The following is a 20,194-nucleotide window of genomic DNA, read 5'->3' as shown; positions in this document are numbered from 1 at the left end:
AGTAGCTCTGTTTGTGCCCTTGGGGCCGGGGGTCAGAATGGTTCCAGCTAAAAGGTGGGCGGCTGGGGGCGGGAGGGAGTCGGCGGGGAGGCCTGGGGGCAGGCGGGCGGCAGAGCGGGGCAGGCAGAGCCCTGGCCAGAGCTCGACGGTCTCGGCCCTACGTGATGCCGCCATTTACTGGCTGTGTGACTACCAGCGCCTTCCGTACGTCTCCATGCTTTGGTGTCCCTGCCTGTGGAGTGGGGCGACTGCGAGTTGATACACACGAAGCCCTTGGCGGTGGGGGGAGGTGAACATGTCTGCTGGGGGTGAGATGCTGGGACTGGGCCGCCCCACCCGGGAAGCCCCCAGCCTCTCAACTCCCCTGGTACCCACGACACTGTCCCGCTCGGCGTGTGAATTTGTCTCCTTCCCTTACGGGAGGAGGACAGCTGTTTTTAACGCCATTTCTGCCATCTCTTGAGCACCTGCTGGCTTCCAGGCACTGTGCTAGGTCCCTCACCTTTATTCTCTCATTTAATCTTTACAACATTCTAAGACTGCTTCTTGCAGATGAGGTCTTTGGGCTCAGAAAAATTACATAACTTCTCTACAGCCACAGAGCAAGACGAGGCAGAGCTAGGGTTTGAACTCAGCTCCTCCTGACTCTAGAGCTGGACTCCCTCCTCGCCCGTGTTCCTGTCCCTCTGCTGGTGGATGGACACTGGGTGCCGTCCTATCCACATGGACGGCGTGTTTCCTACTGATGCCGCAGGCTTCTGAGCCGGGCCTGGCAGGTGCTCTGATCCTCCTTTGCCCTGCTGGGGGCTCTGGGAGACCAGGCGGCCCCGTCTCCATCGCTGGGCGCCTTGTCCATGTGATCGTAGCCCTTACAGGTTGTCAGGCACTGTTCTAAGCACTTCACGCTTACAACGCACGTGGTCTCCAAAGCAACCCTGAGAGGCAGGTCTAGTCGCAGCCTCATGTCACAGATGAGGAAGCAGAGGTTATGGACGTTGCCTGAGGTCGCACCATCAGCAAACAAGCTTTGGACCCAGCACTTTACTCACCACCCACCAGAGTCTCTTTGAAGAGCAGGGGCTGTAGGGGCGCCAGCAGCCCGTGGGCTTCGGGAGCAGCCATCACACCCTCTGCTCCCCAGACCCGAAACCGCTGCTGCCTCTTCCCGAAGCCTCCCAGGTCTCGCCTCATCTGCAGACTGTGACACACGCTCCCCACGGCGCTTGGTTTCGCGTCTGTCCACACGACGCCCGTGCCGTGATGAGGGTGGCCGTGTTTCCTCCCGGGCAGACTTAACTCCTTGAGACCAGAACCCGGGGCTCAGCCCTCGGGGGTCCCCGGCACCACGGTCGGCGAAAACAGGGGTCCTGCTGTGGGCCCTTGTGTGTCTGCAATGAGCTTTGTGATGAGGACCCCAGAACGAGAGCGCTAAGGGACCCCCGAGGCTTCAATCCGTTCACGGAGGAAGAGCAGAAAGGGCGTGTTTAGGGGCAGGGGACCCGGTAGGAGCCCCGACACCACACGCGCACACGCGCACGCGCACGCACACGCGCGCTCACAGACGCACGCACGCACACCCGCACACGCACAGACGCACGCACGGACGCGCACACACACGCACGCGCACACGGCAAGAAGCGGGCTCCTTGATCCCACGGCCAGCCCCACCAGCCTCCTGCCTTTGAGGCTCCCCAGACGTGTGGGGCGCATCCCAAGGGCTGAGCAGCGCTCACAGCCGAGCACCGTGGCTTGAACGGAGCCCTGCCCCAAAGAGACAGACCGTCCTGCTTCTCCGGGACGTCTCTGTCTGGCGCTGAGAACCAGGCCAGGGGCCGGCACAGCGCACCTCTTCACTCCGGTACCTTATCCACCCTGCTCTGGACAGGAAGCGGGGCAGCAGGGAGGCGGGGGGGGGGGTCCCTCGTTTCCCAGGAGGAGAGCCTGAGCCCGGGGCGGGCACGGGAGTCCCCCAGATCATTTGGTCCATTTAGAACGCAGCTCGGGTGCTATGGAGGCACCTTTGTCCTCGAGGTTCAGGAGCCCACCCTCAAGAACATGTCTCCCCTTTCTTCCCCCGCCCCCCCCCTCTGCTGGAGACCCGTAACCACGGGGTCTTCCTCCTCGATCCCCACCCTTGCCCAGGTGTGACCTGCCACTGGGCCAGTTTAAATCCTCTTCCCATCGAGCTTTGGAGAAAATGGTGATGGAGTAAAAGCAGCAACTGCGTCTGCTCCATTAGCAAGTGAGGAAGAGGCAGCCTCCACGGCCTCCGGGCTCTCTGGCTGGAGACCCGGCCAGGCCCAGAGGCAGGGGCCCCTGGATGCGGGGAGGGGAGGGTCTGATCGAGGGGCGCTGGGGGTGCGCCGAGGACAGTGCAGGTGAGTGGGGCTCGTGGGCAGCACGTTTCTGGTCCTCTCGCAGATGCAGCTCCCACAAGGGGTGGTCCGGGGCCCCACGTGGCTCTGTGCCCCCATTGGGGCTGAGGGGGAGAAGCAGCAGCGGGTCATGTGGCACTGTGCCCACCTGTGCAGGCCTGAACTTGGGGATGCTGCAATGCAGAGCTGTGGGCCCTGCTCATAGGTGGTCAGCTGGTTGGCCCTGCTGGTCCGCGTGTGGCTCAGCCCTGTGTCCAAGGCCAAAGTCAGCAGCTCAGGTCCACGCGAGCCTGTGAGCAGGTCCGCACTTGGGCCTCTGGTCCTACGAGGCATCGTCAGAGATGCGTGGAGCTGATCGCTGGGGCGGTGGCTAGAAGGGGTGACAGAGCAAACCTGCTCTCACCTCCACGGGGAAGGTTCTACTGCAGGTCCTGAGGCCAGGCGGAGGCACGGTGTCCTCTTCTTGACTTAAAGACTCCCTCTTTCCCCACCCGACTGTGGTTTCTAGGTTTTATCCCACCCTCATCTTGCAGACTGGGTGTGGAGAGGCTAAGACACTGGCTGGAATTCTCACAGCTGCAGGCAGCACCTGCCTGACGGCCTCTGAGTGCCTTTACGAAAGCACTTCCCAGGCCCTCCTGTAGGGCTGTCCTGGGCCTGCTGGGGCTGGGGACACGGCAGGCCCTGCAGAACAGACTGTGGGCCTCTCAGCGTGTCCTTCCGGGCTGTGGCTGGTGGGTGGTCAGGGGGTACACGAGGCAGAAGTGGGGTCAGGCGAGCCTTGGACATGATGCCCTGTGGGTCCGGTGATGGGCAGACACTGGGGGCGGGGCAGCTGGCTGCGGCCCCCTGGTCACACCGGGCTTTGCCTTCCTTCTGTGCCAGAGGAGGTGGGGGGCTTCGCCTCATCCAGTACTGGTACCAAGTCATGGACATGCAAAGTAGAGGAAAGGGGGAGGGGTCATGGCATTTCTGGGTCTCTTGGAAATTAGTCTGTCAGCAGAGCAGACAGCCTCCCACGGTCATTTCAAGCTTAGTCCTATGAATCCATCAACGCTCGAGGGTCTCCGTTGGCTTCTTACGGTTTAGCTTGTGGTCCGTGCTGTGGCCGGCAGCTCTCTGCACAGCAGGGAAGGGCACATCCCGGTGGCCTCAGGTGGACCGGCCATGCTCTGGTGGCCTTTCCTCTGTGCCAGTGTCCCCTGTCTCCATCTCCACCCAAGTCACCGCGAGCATCCTCCTCGTATAGACATTTGTTCACATCTGTCATCATTCCCCAAGGATAAGTTTCTGGATCTGGGCCTGTTCCCATGGCCATGTGTCAGGGTCCTGTGGTCCTGCACTCATACCACGACTGGAAATTATAATTTTCTAAGAGGTAGTAAATTTGACAGCAACCAATGATAACATTTAATTTTCATCTCTTCAATTTTAATGAAGCCCTTTGTTTTTGTTATGTTCTGGCCAAATGTATTTATTATTTTAGGAATTTCTTGTGCAAACCTTTGACCCCTTCCTCTACAGTGTGTTTGCTTTTGATTGATTTGGTAGAGCTCCCTGTATGTAAAGGTGTTATTAACTCCTTGTCTCTTGTATATGTTGCGAGTATATTTACAGTTTATTCATGGTGTGAACCTTTGGAAAGGGCTTTTCTGTCCATACAGGGATTCTAATTTTTATGAACTGAAATCTATCAGTGTTTTCCTTTATGATTCCTACTTTTGATGTGATGCTATAAAGACCTTGCCCACGACAAATTTATGAGACCATCCATGCCTATGTTCTGCACATTCTTTCATGATTTCATTTTCTACGTGGAACTCTTTCATCTGGAGTTGATTTTCCGTGTCTTTGTAGCCGGCTTCGAATTCCTTTTGAAATGAAAGCCATTAATAGATCAATTCATTCATTCATTAACATGGCGGGGAGGGGAAGCTGGTCAAGGATACGTGAGAAAGATGGGGTAATTCATCGATCGGGGTCCAGAAGAGAAGGATCAGGTGGCAGGGGTGCCTGGTGGGATCTGCCTTTATCTCAGGGTGGGACCCTCATCTCTGAGACCGGAGGAAGGGGTGGAGGTCAGTTTGGCCAGGTCAGGAGGTGGGTAGGGAAGGGCCTAGGAAGAAAGGCTGTGAGCTGGGTGCCCACATCTCCAGGGACAGAGTGGATGGGTGGGGATGGTGGGGAGGGACCAGGAGGGGTGGCGTCAGTGACAGAGGCTGGTGTGAGCCAGGTGGCAGGGCCCTGACCAGGGCGGGGTACAAGTTTAGGATCTGTAACTGTGATGGGCTGCCCCGCCTTCAGGCCCGGTGGGATCTGGGAGATTACACTCCACTGGAGAGGTGTCCTGGGGGAGAGCCGGGCGTCAGGTAAAGGGGCAGGTGGCAGGAGCAGGCTGGGGGCACAAGGAGTCGGTTCACCGTGGGCAGAACATTCTAGACTCAGGTACAATGAGAGATCCAAGAAGGAAGGGGCTGTGGGAGGGGAGTCTGGCCCCGATCTGTGGACGGGAACGGAGTCAAGGTCAGGTTACCCCGTTTGTTCAGGGCATTACAATCCCCGAGCACTTTCACGTGTGTGTTTGCAGGCGGTAGCGGGGTTCGCCCCGAGCCGGGCCCGAGACCGAGTCAGGATGTGACCCGGGGAGTCCAGTGCCCCTTCCCTAGGGCACCGCCTAACTGTCCCCATTCTCTCTGCAGCACGGTAGCCCTGCCGCCAGCCTTGTTGACCATGGACGGGACGGCCAGTGTGAACTCCGCAGGCCGCCCCCACTACGCCTCCTCCATCCCTGTGCCTCGAGCTGCTTCCCAGACCAGGATTCATACACCGGCCGCCTCTCCTCGGCTGCGGCCGCACCAGGCCGGCCTGGCCCCGAGCCCGCAGCGGGCGGCCTCGCCAAGACTGGGCAAGCCGGGGGGCCCTTCCAGAGGCTCGTCTCCCAAGGCCTCCCGGGGGAGAGGCTCCCCCAGGGCCTCTGGGGCAGCGAGGGAGTCAGCTGAGGGGGCTGAAGGCCTCGCCTGCTCCCCCTGGAGCAGTCCCAGGGCGACCCCCAAAGCAGCCCTCTCCAGCCGGGCTGGGTCCAGAGGCGCTGGGGAGACGCAGGGCACCCAGGGAAAGAAGAGGGTGGCCCAGGAAGGGATTCTGACCCGCCAGACCCGGGGCAGGAGCCCCTCCCGGACCAGTTCTTGTGCAGAAACTCAAATACCGGGGCCTCCCGAAGGTCGAAAGCCATCTAACCACCCAGGAGAAGATCGAAGAGATGTACCCTACAAAAGTTCTGGGGGCCCCAAGTCTTTGGAGCCTGATGCCCGGGCGGCTTCGGGGCCCCGCTCCCCGGTCTGCAGCCCCGTGCGGAGCGCACGCCCGCCGCCCGCCCCGGGGGTCATCAGCTTCTCCTCGGTCCATCAGCAGAGTCAGCCTGTCACCGCTACCGTGGCCCCCTTCCGCTACAGGTGAGCTGCGGAGCGGGCGGAGGGCCGAGGGCGGCGGGCCGGCCGGACGGAGCCCGCGGAGGGGAGGGGGGCGGGTGCAGAGAATAGAAGGTGGGCGGGGCCTAGAGAGCTGGGGCGGGGTTAGGGCCTTAACAGGGGGACCCGGCCCCAACTCCGGGGACGCCGCCACAAAGAGGCTCAGAAGGAGGGCGCCCCCAACACGGCCGTGCGTCAGGGTGCCGTGGGTGCTGAAGAGCCAGTTACCTGGGTAGGCGGGTAGGCAGGCCGGTCTCGCCCAACTCACCAGTGGGACAGCTGTCACCACTGAGTTAGACTGAGAGCATGTGACGGGCTGTGCCTCCAGTCCGTGGTCACTGAAGTCCCCACGGCCCCCCTGGCCGCCCACTGATGCCCTGCATCTGCCTGTCTGCTGCCCCCTCTCTCTCCACTTTCCACGCTGCCTGTGCGTATCCGTCTCCAGGGCGCTCAGACGTGCTTCTTTCTGACGTCACGTGGGGCCGCGTCACCGCCGTCGGCAGTGGCCAGGCCACCGTTCATACCAGCATGGTTAACAAGCTAGCCTGTCCTGCTTTCTTCAGACACCACAAGTGGAGAGCACAGAAAAATGCTTCAGTCAACTGTGGTTCTTTAATAAAAATATAACTACCGAAATGGCCACCTTAAGTAAGCGACGTTCTCATTCCTAAGTATGACACGGGTTAGAGATGCTCAAACGCAAAGGAAGTGCCTTCCCGACTAACCGAATGTCCTGGGTTTTCTCTCTGTGCTGATTCGAGGACAAGCTCTCCCACGGTTTGGGTGGAGACGCTCCCTGGACACTGGGTCTCCCAGGCTGGAGTGGCTGGGGTTGGTGAGGGGAGCTGCACCTTTCCCTTGAAGCCAAGGGTGTGACTTGATCCCTGAAAGGTCTTGGGCTCCCTTCCACCATGGAACAGACAGCTGGGCCCCCACCAGCTCGTCTGCATGTCCCACCTCCTCCAGAGCACTGCATTCAGTTATGAACTCCACAGTTTAAAAGGACATTGGTGCACGAACATACATGGAGAGGAAGACGGATGGGTCAGCGAGGGATCCGAAAAGGTGTTACAGGAATGATGAACGGAGCCAAAGCAGATTGCTTTGGAAGAGGAAGGCTGAGAGAGGGTCTGAGAGCTGTTTTGAAAGACGTGAAGGGTTGTCGTGTTGTAAGCTGACTTAGATTCACTCGGTGCGGCTCCGACGCCCTGAATCCACGTCATGGTGCTTAGAAGGTAGAGAGACTCTTGAAGCTCAGGAGGAAGAACTTTCCAGCAACTAGAGAGGCTCACAAATTACCCACCGGCAGTGAGCTTCCCGGCACTGCAGGAAGCCCAGCTACCCCACGAGCGGAGCAGGCCTCCCCCGGGGACCCCTGCCCCTCGGAGCATCCCTTCTGCCCGGCACACGTGACACTTCTTCCCCGTGACCTCCTGGACTTCCATTCTTAAGCTGATCAGACACCTTCCTGGGACTGGTCCTTTCCCAGCCCTGACCTGCTTCCCTGCGGACTCTGGGACTTGCTTCTCCTCCCTGAGCTCCTTCCTGTTGAATCCATCTTTGGGGGGAAGTGTCCAGGCATTCAGCTGTTCAAGATTTTACGTCATCTACCCTACGGGCCCCCGGCAGGTGTAGAATCCGACATCCGCCTAAACGGTCAGGACGTTTTCCTCTGAGTGTCTCAATGTGACCTGAACAGACAGGTTTCCTCCGCTCAGCAAACATGTGTTGCCTCTTTGTGTTTTAAACAGAAAAGCCTCGCACCACCTCAGCAGGGGTCTTCACCATCCCGCCTCCTAGACCTGCCCCTTTTAGGCCCCGGGGTAGGGTTGCAGGAGGGTTGTGGTCTGGGCAGGGGAGGATTGGGGCCAAGGCCACCCCAGAGGCAATAGGTGAGAGCCGTGGCACCTCTGCTGAGTGCCGGGCTGGGCCACCCCGGCAAGGATGTGCCATCGGCCCCCTAGGGTCACAGACACCCTGTTTTCATGGAAACTTACCCCTGCGCCCTGCAAAGCTCCAGCCCACTGCAGAAGCCAGGGTTGTCGGGCTCCACTCCCCGTCCCCAGGCGGCTCCTGCCTGGCCTGCTGCTCCGGGAACGAATCCAGCAGGTGTCTTCCCCGCCTCCTCAGCCAGTGCCTCTCGAGGGTCTGGGTGCGGCCCTTCCCCACGACCAGGCACAGCCTCCCTTTGGGCACCCCTGCTCCCGGGACAGGGAAGGCACAGGACGCCCTTCGGTCTGCAGATCTCTGCCCTCACTGCCCCCTGCCCTCCGGGAGAAGAGCCCCAGCAGGGGTTTCTTTCCCCACGGGGTTTCCCTTCCCTCCCGGGTGGCCTTCACTCACACCCCAGTTAGGAGGGTGCGGTTAACGGTGTCAGGAGTGTCTGCTCGTTGGTTTTCTCCTCTCCGGTTCAACCTCCAAACAACGTCCGGCATAGATGGTGCTGTCCATTCCGGCTGGGAAGGGAGGGGACACGGGCCTGGCCGTGCAGGGGACATACAGGAAGAGGAGGTAGAAGTGTGCAGCTCCTGAGGCCGGAGCAGCTGAGGCTGCTTCCTCACTGACCCGGGACGGGCGCTCCGGCCCGCGTGCCCCTCCCTCGCCCTCGCTCACAATTACGGTGGTAGTCGGCACAGCGAGGTCTTCCTGTGTGGCCGTGGCTCCTGCCTGCCTGCTCGGGGTCAGACGGTGCTCGGCTCTTTGTGTGTGCGACGTTGTTCAGTGAAATGTTGCTGCGTGGCCTACAGTCCCCTTTCTCCCCCCATACGCTGCATTATTTAGTTATCATTTAATTTTTGGCTGCGTTGGGTCTTCGTTGCTGCATGCGGGCTTCACTTCTTTGCTGTGCGCGGGCTTCTCATTGCGGTGGCTTCTCTTTGTTGTGGAGCACAGGCTCTAGGCGCGCAGGCTTCAGTAGCTGTGGCACGCGGGCTCAGTAGTTGTGGCGCACGGGCTTAGTCGCTCCGCAGCATGTGGGATCTTCCCGGACCAGGGCTGGAACCCGTGTCCCCTGCAATGGCAGGCGGATTCGTAACCACTGCGCCACCAGGGAAGCCCCAGCATCCCTTATTTTAAAAACCCAGGTTTACGCTCATTTCTTTGAAGAAACCTAGCAATTCCAGTTTTTCTTTGGCCCATCGACATTTAACTGACAGTAGCCCATGGCGAGTGACCCCATCCTTCCCAGGGCAGCGGGGTCTCCTGCTTCCTCTGAGTTCCCGCACCTCTGAGTTCCCGTCCCCGTCCGCGGCGCAGGGGCCTGCAGACCGTCGAGGGCTCCCGGCTGCCTGCGTGGCTTTGAGAGCCGGCAAACACCTCCCACAGCCCTGAACTCTCAGGCTGATCCGGGCCTCGAGGGCATCTCTTCCGGCCCCGTGACCCAGTGAGGCCCAGGGAGGAGAGACCTGCTGTGCGTTACACAGCCAGAGTCCCGGCCATCTCGGTGCTGGAAACGGTCAAGGCTGGAGAGAGAGGGAGGCAGGTTCACCCCCCCCCACCCCACCCCCCACCGCCTGGCCCAGGCCAGGCATCGATTTCTCCTCCTGCCGCGCAGCGTCCGTCCCCCCGTCCCCCCCGCACCAAGCTGCCAAAGGGTCCATTTAGCGGGAGACGTGGGCGGGGCAGGCGGCGGGCTTGGAGAGCCTGGGTAATTGCTATAATAAAAGCTCCTAGGGCCTTTGTTCCTGGGGGCGATTGCACAGTTGGGCTTGTGCTTGGAGGCCTGTGTGCACTTGGGAGATGGGGCCTGGAGACCTCGCCCTTCCTTCCTGCTGCCACAGCAGGCCCAGCGAGCCCTCGGCCTCCCGGGAGTCGAGGTGACCCCGGCCTAGCCCACCCCTCCTCCTCCTCCGACCTCCTCGCTGCCGGGACGCTGGGGTCCGGGCCCCCTGGGCTCTCCCGAGGGGCCAGTGACCTCAGCTGCAGACGGAGCCCCTCGCGTGGGTGCACAGGGCAGCCTGAGGGCAGGACACTGGCCGCGAGCCCGAGTTACCAGGGGTCCCTGCGCCCTGCAGACGCCCTGCGTTCATGGGACTCGGGGACCCTGAAGGGTGACTCCCGGGGGCAACAGGTGGCCCTCTGCCCTCGGGTGCCCCCACCCCTGCCCCTGGCCTAACTTTGCCTAGAAGGCCCACTGCCTGCCAGGGGAAGGGGCACACATATGCCCATTGGGGGGCCGTCCCAGGGCGGGGGGCAGAGCACCACAGGGGAGGAACTGACCTCCACGGGGAGAAGCTCGAGGCCAGGGCGGCCTCCGCTGTGAGTGACCAGCGTTCTCTTTCCCGCAGGGCCCAGGCCGATCCGGAGCCTGGCCCCCTCTGCCAGGGCAGCTGGGCTGCTGATGGCTACTCCGGCCCCCCCAGCAGGACTGAGGAGAGCCTCTCGTGCATGGGTAAGTGCTCTGGGGGCGAGACCTCCTCCTAGTGGGGGCGCCCTGGGCCGGAACTCTCCTCACTGCCCACAGGGGAGAAGTGGCCCCGCTTGGCAACCAGGCACCAGCACGTCAGTTGCACTTTGAGCTCGTGCTGTGCTTGGTTCAACGCAGGGCCGGTCCCCCAAACCCAGGAGCGCTGCGAGGTCGGGGCAGCCGAGTGGCCAGCGGGCACCCTGCTTATGCAGCGCCCAGGGCGGGCGCCACCGAAGCCGGGACAGAAAGTACCAAGCCGGGAGACTGACAACCGAGAGCCAGGTCCGAGCCCAGCCCGGAGCGGAGGAGGTGCCGGGCACCCCTGCCCGACGGCCTGACCTCCGCCCCTCCCCCGGGACTGCTTCTAACCGCCGCTCCCTGGCAGGTCACGTCCCTGTGGCCTCCTGTAGCCACACCTGCCCCCAGCGCGTGTCATGCCGCTAGCGCACCTCGGGACGCAGGATGTGAGCCTTGCCAAGAGGACCCCCAGAACGCGACACGGTGGTCTCCGCCGAGGGCAGGGACACGGCCGTTCCCGGGGCCCGTCCCGCCTCTGGCCAAGGCAGGTGCTCAGTGGGGCGGCCTCTGGATGGAGGGACGGTGAGGGGTGAGTGAGTGCCTCACGGGCCGGGGTTTGGGTTCTAAAGGGGTCCGAGTCTAAACTCTTAGCAGGGCTTGGGTGTGTGTGTTGATTTTCTCGCGACCTTAAAAAAAATCCCCAGAGGATGGCTGTGGTCACCCCAGAGGTAGGTGAGGCTCCGGGAACCAGCTCCGTCCTTTCGTTCCCAGGAGGGGGGCTTGCCCCAAGACAGGACTGAACTTGCTTTTGGCAAAGCTGAGGTGGTCCACAGGATCTGTCTGACAGCTTCTCAGGGCCCTGCTAACGGTGGCCAAAGCTGGGGCTTAGAGCACAGCCTGACCCTGAAGTGACCAGACACCGGCGGTGGCCCCTGCTGCCTTCCGGGCAGGGCAGGCGGGCGGGGTCCCTGCTGAGCCCTCTGCCGGCCTGGTCCCCGGCAGTTCTGGAAGCAGCAGCAGCCCCTCTTCCACGGCAAGCCCTGCGGAGGGGTTCGTGGGGCAGAGACGGGCGTCTGGAAAGTAAGCCACGCGCTTCCACAGCGGTGCAGGCACGGGAAGCAGGGCATTGCAGGGACGGGAGGAGACCTCAGTCCGCTGGCACCAAAAGCCCATGAGTATCAGGATGCGGTAACCAGGAAACTATGCAAGCTCTATTTTTGCATCTGCAGTGTCGCGAGTGTAATGGCTTCCTTATGTGTGTGCCACATCGTTAGGGCCTGATGGCCTCCGGCTACCCAGGTGCCCGCTCACCGTCGCCGTGCCGTGAGCGCAGAGAGGAGTTTCACGCTGACATCCGCGCACGCTGGCCCCGGGAGCCCCGGGCTGGTCGGCTGGCAGGACCCCCCTCGCCAGCTAGATGGGAAGTGTCTGGTGGATGGCAGGGAGGGGTTCTCTGTTGGGGGAGTGCAGGGCAGCCTTGGGAGGTGGGCTTCACGGCGGGAAGAGAGCCCCCTGCCTCCCCCAAGCCTCCCGGGATGCGGGCAAGGCCCCCGCGCCACCTGTGCTCCGGCTGTAGCTGTGGTCACGGTGTCCGTCTTGGCCAAGGATACCCCGAGCTCTTTGACAGGTGGCACGGGGAGAGATTTGGGGTCTGCCTGTGCTTTGTGGGGGAGGGGGGCCTGTTCTCTGAGCCCGAGGAAACGGAGGAGACGAGAGGAAGGTGGGGGGCAAGGAGGGCCTCACTCACTTGTTGCTTCTCTCATTCAATCAAGAAAGCACCAGGGAGCCGGCTTTGTGCCGCGGGAAGAGAATTTCCCAGGATGACTTTGCCACCAAGCAGGGTGCTGGGCGTGGCCTTCGCTTCTCCCAGTGTCCGTCCACCGTCCACCGGCAGCTGCCCTGTCCTCCTCTGCCCCGGGCAGACATAGGGGCAACTGTGCTGGTGCCCCGACCCTCCCCGTGCCCACCCAGCCGTGCCAGGGAGAGCCTGGCGCTGGTCCCCTGCTGACGCGTCCCTTGGTTGCCGTCAGCACAAACAGTGCCTGGGCCGCCGTTGGATCTTAATTTGGAGAGTCGGGAAGCCAGGGCTGATGTCCCGGCGCCCACGTGTGAGGCCGTGTGCGAGGGACCGGAAGGGTCGCGCCGAGGTCGACACGGGCGTCTTAATCACTTCCACTTCATGGCGTGTGTGGGCGCTGAGTGGGCAGGGAATGAAGGGACCTTTTCTCACCCTCACACCACGTGTCACCGGGGAACGAGCCCCCCTCACCCGGCCCCCGCCTGGCTTCTCACACGAGGCTGAGGGGCCCGGGAGCCGGCCTCGCGCTGGGCTTGTTTGCATTTCTCCTTATCGCTCTCTGTTATTGAGTCGACTCCATCTTTAAGCCGCGATCAAGCTTTCCACGTCGTGTGGGTTTGGGAGAGAAAACTCCAGATCTGGTGTGTCTTCCCAGGGCAGGAGCGAGGCTGGAACTGCCCTTGGGGAGGGTTGGCTCTGGGTCCCCAGATGGCCGCATGCCCACCAGGCTCTCCCGGGGCTGCAGAGGACTGGGGCTCCAAGGCCCTGGGGGTCAAAGCTGTAACGGACCGTAGCTTCACCCAAACCCGGCCTCAGTTTCGCTGGGGAGGGAGGATGGCCTGCTCAGGGCAGCGTGCGTGGCTCGTGACAGCTGAGCTGAGACTGGGGCCACTGCCTCTGACCCCCCAGACGCAGGGAGGACCAAATGCTGATGACAGCTACTGTTTATTGAGCACTTACTGTGTGCGAGGCACGGCACCCGGCTCAAAGTCCTTTGTGAGCGCGTCACACACGCTCTGAGGCGGAACCATTGCTCTGCTGTAGATGGGGGAGCTTGCCTCAGAGAGTTTATGCAAAAACAACTTGTCTGAGGATACACAGCACTAGGATTGGAGTCCAGGTCACCCTCTTCCGGGGTCACCCCTGCCTTCCCGTCGGCTGCCGGTTGCATGATTCAAGCTCAGCTGGGTCTCCCTCACTTCTGCCGGGTGGCGGGGAGGGCACGGGCCGGTGAGCCAGTCCCCGCGAGCCAGTCCCCGCCTCCGCCTCCCGACCTGACCCAAGCCCGGGATGCCACTGCCTCTGCCTCCCAAGCCTGTGTCCTTCATGCTGCGTTCACACCGCCCCCTCTCCCGACCCCGCTTCACGTTTCCACCCTCTGGGGAGTTTCGGGCTGAGCCGGGCCTGTGTCCCAGCCATCCGTGGAGAGAGGACACACAGTCAATTGACTAGAAAACACAGCCCAAGCTCTGGGCAGGCGGTATGAGCTGTGTTCTCAGGGCTCAAGCGGGTCAAGGCCACTGTAGGGCTGGAGGGGCGTAGAGCTCGGGGATAGACAGAGTAGGCGTCTGCCATGGGGCAGCCTTCCAAGACCTGGGACAGGAGGTAATGATAACACTGAATGGCAGGGCCGACTCTACTGGGCTTCCTGTGAACCAGGCGCTGCCCTGCGCGCCTCTAGTCCTTCCAACAACTGGGCGAGGTGGGGACCCACACCTTTGCTTGGCATCGCGGCCTTGCTGCTTGCTGGCTGTGCAGGCTTGGCTGGTTCCTAGTCTCTCTGTGCCTGTGTCATGACACCCACACCTTCTTCCGAGGGTTTTGTGGGGATAACACGCACCCGTACAAGCAAAGTGCTGAGAAGCTTTGCCCGGCACACGGGAGCCGCTCGGCGCATGCTGGGCATGACCTGCTGCTGCCCTGGGGTGGGGAGAGGGCCATCCCTAACGTGCCCACCTTACAGGTGACGGGAGGGTAGGTGACATCCCAGGGTGGTCCAGCCAGGATTGGAGCCCAGCCTTCAGAGGTCACGCTCTGGGCCATCCCTGCCATGACCTCCCTGGGGGCAGGGGACACGTCCCAGGTCCTGGGCACCGAGGGAGGCCGGAGAGGCTGTGAGATGACCAGTGAGACGGGCCTGGCTCGGGGAGGGCCGCACAGGGAGAGGCCAGGCAGTGAGGTCATCCAGGGTAGCCTGCTGAGCGGGGTGTGGTACCTAAAAACTGGAGGCATCTGGATTCTGTTTCTTTGGAGGAGGGGAGGGGGAGGGCGGAGCCTGGGGGACTTCTCACGTCCGCATTTGGCTGGGAATGGGGCTCACCTCCAGGCAGTGGATTTGGCCCATTTTAGTGGAGGGTCAGAAATAGCAGAGGCTGGGCAGCCCAGGTTCCCCGGGACTACCACCCACGAGTGCTCGAAAAGCAGTATACAGGGTTGGCGGGGCCTAGCTTCCCTGCTTCCTGTTCCGCCCAAGAACACAGGGCCCCTGTGTTGCCCAACTCCAGAGAATTATACCCATTCACCAAATTGTTATCCAGCACCGACTACATGTCAGGCACTCCTCTAGACACTTGGGTACATCCAGGGACAAAGCAGGCACAGACTTTGCCCAGTGGAGCTTCTGTGGCTGTCGAGCTATGCAGTGTTCAGCCTGTGCAACTGTACATGAGCTGCTCAGAGGCCCCGTGGTGGAGAAGCCCCAGCTCTGGCGTGTGCGTGCATCCCAGTGAGCAAGGGCAGAGCTCTGGCTTCGGGACTCCCCCTGAGAATGTGAGCAGCGGCCACCTTCAGTGCTGGGAAGGCCCGGGTCTTTGATGCTGGAAGGATGGTGGGAGGGAAGGTGATAAACATCCCCTGTGGTTTTCCTGGAGCTTCACCCCTGAGTTCCATGCCTATCTGTCCTGGACTCAGCTCCTCCCTGCAGGGCTTTGAGACTCAACTCTCCGGCCTCAGATGAACTGCTTCCATTCTTCCTAGGAGATCCTAGACCGTTCATTCCTCCCCGCGCCTGTGGGCCGTGGGCGGGTCCCGAGGATAAGGATGCTTACTGGAAGGAGGTGGGCCTGGTCACTGGGAATCTCTCCAAATCAGACCACCCCGTGCAACTTCGGGGCAGTTATCCAGGGAGCCGGGGTCGCGGGGCAGCTAGAAATCTCAGCCGTGGGAGGAGCTGTTTGCTAGACTCCCACCACTGTCCCTCTGTGACCGGTAGAGAGACCTCACCTCCAGGGTTGCCCTTAAAGACTCGGCTTCACAGGGCTTTGCCCCCTCCCCGCGGGCAAAGGTGGGCCCGTCCTTTCCTAACTTCTGGGGAGGCCCAGGCAGATGGAGAGCACCCTCCAAGCCAGTGACATGCGAGGCTTCAGTCCCGCCCTGGGCACCACTGAATGGGCAGAAATGGGCGCAGAGCATCCCTGCCCACAGCTCCCCCACCCCTGTGATGAGAGGAGTAGGGTCCCCGCTGAGAGACACCCCCACCCCACCCCACCCCCGTGAGCTCCTGCATCCTTCCCGCCTGGGAGGGAGGCTGGGCCTCGGCAGGGCTTGCGGGCGTGCCCAGTGCGGAGCAGAGGAGGGAAGCGCCTGGCAACGAGGTCAGGCTGTAGGGAGGCGGAGTCCTCAGCCCACACCCGTGGGCATTCCGGGCATCTGCAGGGCAGTTTGTAAGTGCCAGGTGGTCACCAGTGAATAGTCCATTTACGTTCACTGAGACAGGAGCCACGGCATTCTTCTGTCACGCTTAATGCCTTGTTTAACAACCTAACAAAGCTCTAGTAAAGCACAGAGGTGCCATCTGAGCAGCCACCGGATGGGAGTGTATCTCCAGGTCGGAAGAGGCCAGGTTCGTTAACTCAGGCGGCCCAGCCCTCCCTGGCCCAGGTGGGCAGAGCTTTCTCCTTCCTCTTCGAGCTGCCCTTAATCTTTTGGCATCAAGGACCTCTTTCAGAAGCTGGTGGACACTCAATCCGCCTCCCAGACAAATGGACGTATTCACAACACAAAACTTGCATTTGATGGTTGGTTTTCTGGGCCTTCTGTATCTGGTCTGTGAACCCAGACTAAGAAATTCTGCTCTGCAGCCGGGATGTCATCACAGGGCTGGCCAGACAACCTGGGTTTGGGCCTTGTGTTTTTCCTCATCTGGCTTTTGGGTTTCTTGGCCCACAGCAAGGTAATAGGATTGATTACAAGCGGACCAGTTCTGCCCTAAAGCAGAAAACCGAGTAAGATTGTCTTTGAGGTTCTCTGACCTTAGAACAGCCAATCCTGCACGGATGGGTCAGAGTGGACTGTAGGTTCGCCTGCATCAGAGGACACATACCCATACAGGCAGTTCAGGGGTCTCCCTCCCACATGACACAGGGCACAGCCAGCACACGCTGCCCTCCCCCTGCCCTGGCTAGAGTTCCTGCCCGCCCCCGCCCCCCACCTCTCAGGCCCGTGGTTGCCATGACAACCGATGGCTGATCCTGGTCTCAGGATGGTGTATCTGTGCCTTGCAGAGCTCCTCTGACGCCCAGTGTGCAATGGACGGCCCAGCAGGTGTGTGGGGACGGTTGCCGTGGCAACATACAAGCCAAGCCCGTGTGGGAAACATCCAGACTTCTTACCCTGGTCTCTGTATTAGCCGGGAGCAGGAGGTCTGACTTTGCATGAGTCCTGTTTCAGACTGAGTCCTCCAGGTCAGGTGCTTCCTCCTACCTCTCCCTGCTGGAAGCCCACCTCCACCCCGACCTGACTTCTTCCTGACCAGCTGAAGTGCAGAGAATGTGGGCATTCTCTTAAGGCTACATAGTGAGTCCTGAAGAGAACCCGAGACCCCCAAGACTCGGAAATAAGGAAGTCCCCAAGGGGTCCTGGATGTGTTAGGGCTGCCAGGTCCCCTGCAAGTGACAAGGATCTCAGGGCAGAGGTCCCGAGGCTGAGCCATGAAGGGCCCATGGTGCTGTGGACAAGCGGCTGGGTCCATAGGAGGAATCCTCCCCCCGTCCCCCACCCCCAGGATTCTGCAGGCCAGGCCGAGTGTGACTGCAGTCCTGGACCCAGGCAGACCCCAGGTGCAGTGGGCATCCGGGCTCCAGGACGCTCCTGGCTGGATAGGTGGTCCTTCCCAATCCCCACCCCCACTCCAGGATCCAGGCCTCCCCTCTGGGATCACGTGCAATGATTCAGCAAGTCCCGAGAAAGAGCAGGAACTTGTGGGAAATGGTGAGAGACCCGCAGGTCTGTGTTCAGATTCTGATCCCACCGGCAGCCTGCTGGGTGACCTTGGGCAAAGCATTCTTCTCTGTAAAATGAAGATGATCGTCCCCCGCTTCGCAGGGTTTGACGAAACAGTGCAAGTGACAGGTCTAAGAGGGTCCCTGGCAATAGCAGGTGCTTGGCGGCGGTAAAGACCCCCTGCCCCGCGGCCCCACAGCATCAGTGAGCCCTTCTTCACCGCTCCATGTAGGGAGACGTCGGAGTCAGCCCAGGCTGCTTTAACAAAAGTACCGTAGACCAGGCGGCTTAAACAACAGAAGTGTATTCCTCTCGGTTCTGGAGGCTGGGAAGTCCAAGGTCAAGGTGCCGGCCATTTCAGTGCCTGGTGGGAGCTCTCTTCTTGTCTTGTAGACAACCGTCTTCTCGCTCTGTCCTCGCCTGGCTCAGAGGGAGCCGGCGCCCTGGGGCCTCTTCTTATAAGGGCACCGATCACATTGCCAGTTCTCTGCCCTTGTGACCTAATTACCCCCCAAATGCCCTATCTCCAAATACCACCCCACCGGGGATTAGAGTTTCAGTTTATGAATTTGGGGGGGGAGACACCAACATGCGGTCTACGATGGGGGGCTTACAATTTAGCTAGAGGCGGAGGATCTCTCCCTAGGATACAACTGGGCAGAATTTGACTACGTGGCACCCTGCCTACAATCGGTAGAGAGGAACGTTCAAGATCAGCGTGGGATGTAGTCAGAGAAGGCTTCCTAGAGAAGGCGGCCCCCAGGCTGGGCCTTGAAGGGTGAACTGACTTGAATTCATATGAGAGAAGGCATCGGGGAGAAAGGCAGACACAGCCAAGGTGCAGGCGCAGGTTTGGCCTGGACCGGAGGGTGGGTAGGAGAGCGTCAGAGAGCAAGGCTCCCGGGGGCGGGGGAGGGAGGCCGAGTGCTGTGTGGGGGTCAGCACTGGCCTCTGTGGCGGCTGATACCAGAGGGTGGGGGACAGTCCTTCCCTGGGGAGCCACCCAGCTCACCCGCACCCGCCGTCACGGAGTTCGGGCTTGAAATGGAGAAGGAGGGCGTCAGCACTCAGGGGTCCTGGGCGGCGTGCTCAGAAGAGGAGCAGGAACCCAGTGCCTTGCTGTGCACGCCCGGGCTCCCCTGCCGAGGAACGGAGGTCCCGTGTTCTAGCCTGGGGGTCAGGATGCTTGGGGGGCGTTAGGGAGCCACAGCCCAGCCCTAAATCGGACCTCACCTCCCGGGTCTGAGGCCCTCCGGCCACAGTCCCCACTCCCTGTGGGGCCGCACACCCAGGGCACCCAGCCTCCGAGCAGAGGCTCTACACCCTCCCAGCCTGGGAGAGCCCTGCCCTCCAGCCGGGGACACTGGGCTTCGGGCTCAGGCCCTGTGTCCTCCCCGGGCTCATCTCGGCCCCCCCTGCTTCACAGGATGGCCAGGCTCGCCCCCGTCCTGCTGGCATGGAGGCTCAGGGCAGATGCGTCCAGGCTGCTGTGAGCTCCCAGGAACGTGGGCTGCAGTTAGACTTCCTCAGCAGCCTCAGCCTCCCGGAAGTGCTCCCTGAGACGCTGGGCCAGAAGGCAGACCGGGGCCCACGGTCCCTGGCTCCACTCCCAGCCTTGGGTTTGCTGGGCCTCATTTTCCCCAACACAGGCGGACAGCAAATCTCTTCTGGGCCCACACTCCGGACCTTGGAGCCCATAGGAAAAACCCCCAACCCTGAAGCTTAGGGAGCCTCCTGGGACCAGAGAGGCTGAGCCAGGGCCCTGCAGAGTCCACAGAAACGTCTCAGCTACCAAGGCCCTGGAAAGCAAAGGCCGGGAGGGCCTCCTGGATGAGGTGCGAGCCAGCTGGAACATCCATGCTGGACCACTGTGTCCACCGGCTCTTCTTCTCCTCCAGGTGGCCCGGGAGGGTGGGGCTCACGTCCCTGGTGGGACTGCCAGGCGCGCGGGGGAGCGTGAGGACTGCTTGCCCACTCTTGCCCTGTCCCCCGGAGGGGTGCAGGGCAGAGACGGGGGAGGAGAGGGTCTCAGCTGTGACCTGTCCCAAGGTCACGAGAACTGGAGCTTCCTCCGAGGGGCAGAGAGAGGGCCTGCCGGCCTCCCCGCGGCCCAGGCTGTAGGGAAGGGAGGGGAGATGTGGCTGTGGGACGCTGTCCCCGGGCCTGGCTGCCATTCGGCACCAGCTGCGCCGTCTCTCACCACGCATGCCGAGAGGTCACCGCTGTTTACAGTCCCCACACATCTGCTCTGAGTCACGCATTCATTCATGCCATCAATCGTCATTCATCAGATATTTATGAGAACCCACTGTGTGCAAAGAGCCGTGATGGGTTCTGGGAAAAGGTCCTCGTCAGTAGGCCAACCAAGGGTGGATCCTTGGGAATCACAGATGAGTGGATAAGGAATGTTGGCTGGACGCCGGGAAATTATTGCATTGGCTGCAGTAAGCGCGTGGGCGAGTCAGAAGAGGCATCGCGCAGGGGGGCCCTTTGCTCTTGAGAAGGGCCAGGAGAAACAGAGGGTCTAATCCTCTTCCACGCCAGCTCCTCCTGAAGTCTTCCTAACCTTGACTGACAGCAACCCCAGGCCTAGAACTGTCCGGGCCCCAATCCTTGGGAGAGTCTTGACCCCTCTCTTTCCCAAAGACCCACAGCTGGTCCGTCAGCCAGCCCTAACGGCTTCAAAAGATGCCCAGAGTTGACCATTCCTCAGCGCCCCCAAGTCTCCACCAGTCCCAAGCCACCATCATCTCTCACCTTGATTTTTGCAGTCTGTGCAGGAGCCCCGCCCAGCAGCCAAGGGGCCCTTCCAGGGGGGAGCCAGGCTGCTCCAGGCCTGCCGGGGGGCTCCCATCTCACTGAGCGAAGGGCCAAGTGATGACCTCTGAGGCCTCCGCACGCTGGCCTCCAT

The 20,194-nt window shown here is 61.5% G+C and overlaps 1 protein-coding gene across 1 annotated transcript in view; it reads left to right on the top strand.

The window, feature by feature from the left end:
- Nucleotides 1-4,663: 4,663 nt before the first annotated feature.
- Nucleotides 4,664-20,194, top strand: part of NAV1 (neuron navigator 1) — a 150,290-nt gene continuing 134,759 nt past the window's right edge. Inside the window, exons 1-2 of the mRNA XM_024130562.3 lie at nt 4,664-5,827; nt 10,129-10,232. Of these exons, the coding sequence (XP_023986330.2) occupies nt 5,106-5,827; nt 10,129-10,232 (826 nt within the window). The 5' untranslated portion in view covers nt 4,664-5,105. The remainder of the gene's footprint in view (nt 5,828-10,128; nt 10,233-20,194) is intronic.

The sequence above is a fragment of the Physeter macrocephalus genome, chromosome 4 (assembly GCF_002837175.3).
Source record: "Physeter macrocephalus isolate SW-GA chromosome 4, ASM283717v5, whole genome shotgun sequence".
Taxonomy (NCBI): domain Eukaryota; kingdom Metazoa; phylum Chordata; class Mammalia; order Artiodactyla; family Physeteridae; genus Physeter; species Physeter macrocephalus.
The sequence above is the reverse complement of the archived record's forward strand: the minus strand, read 5'-3'. Positions and strand labels throughout refer to the sequence as shown.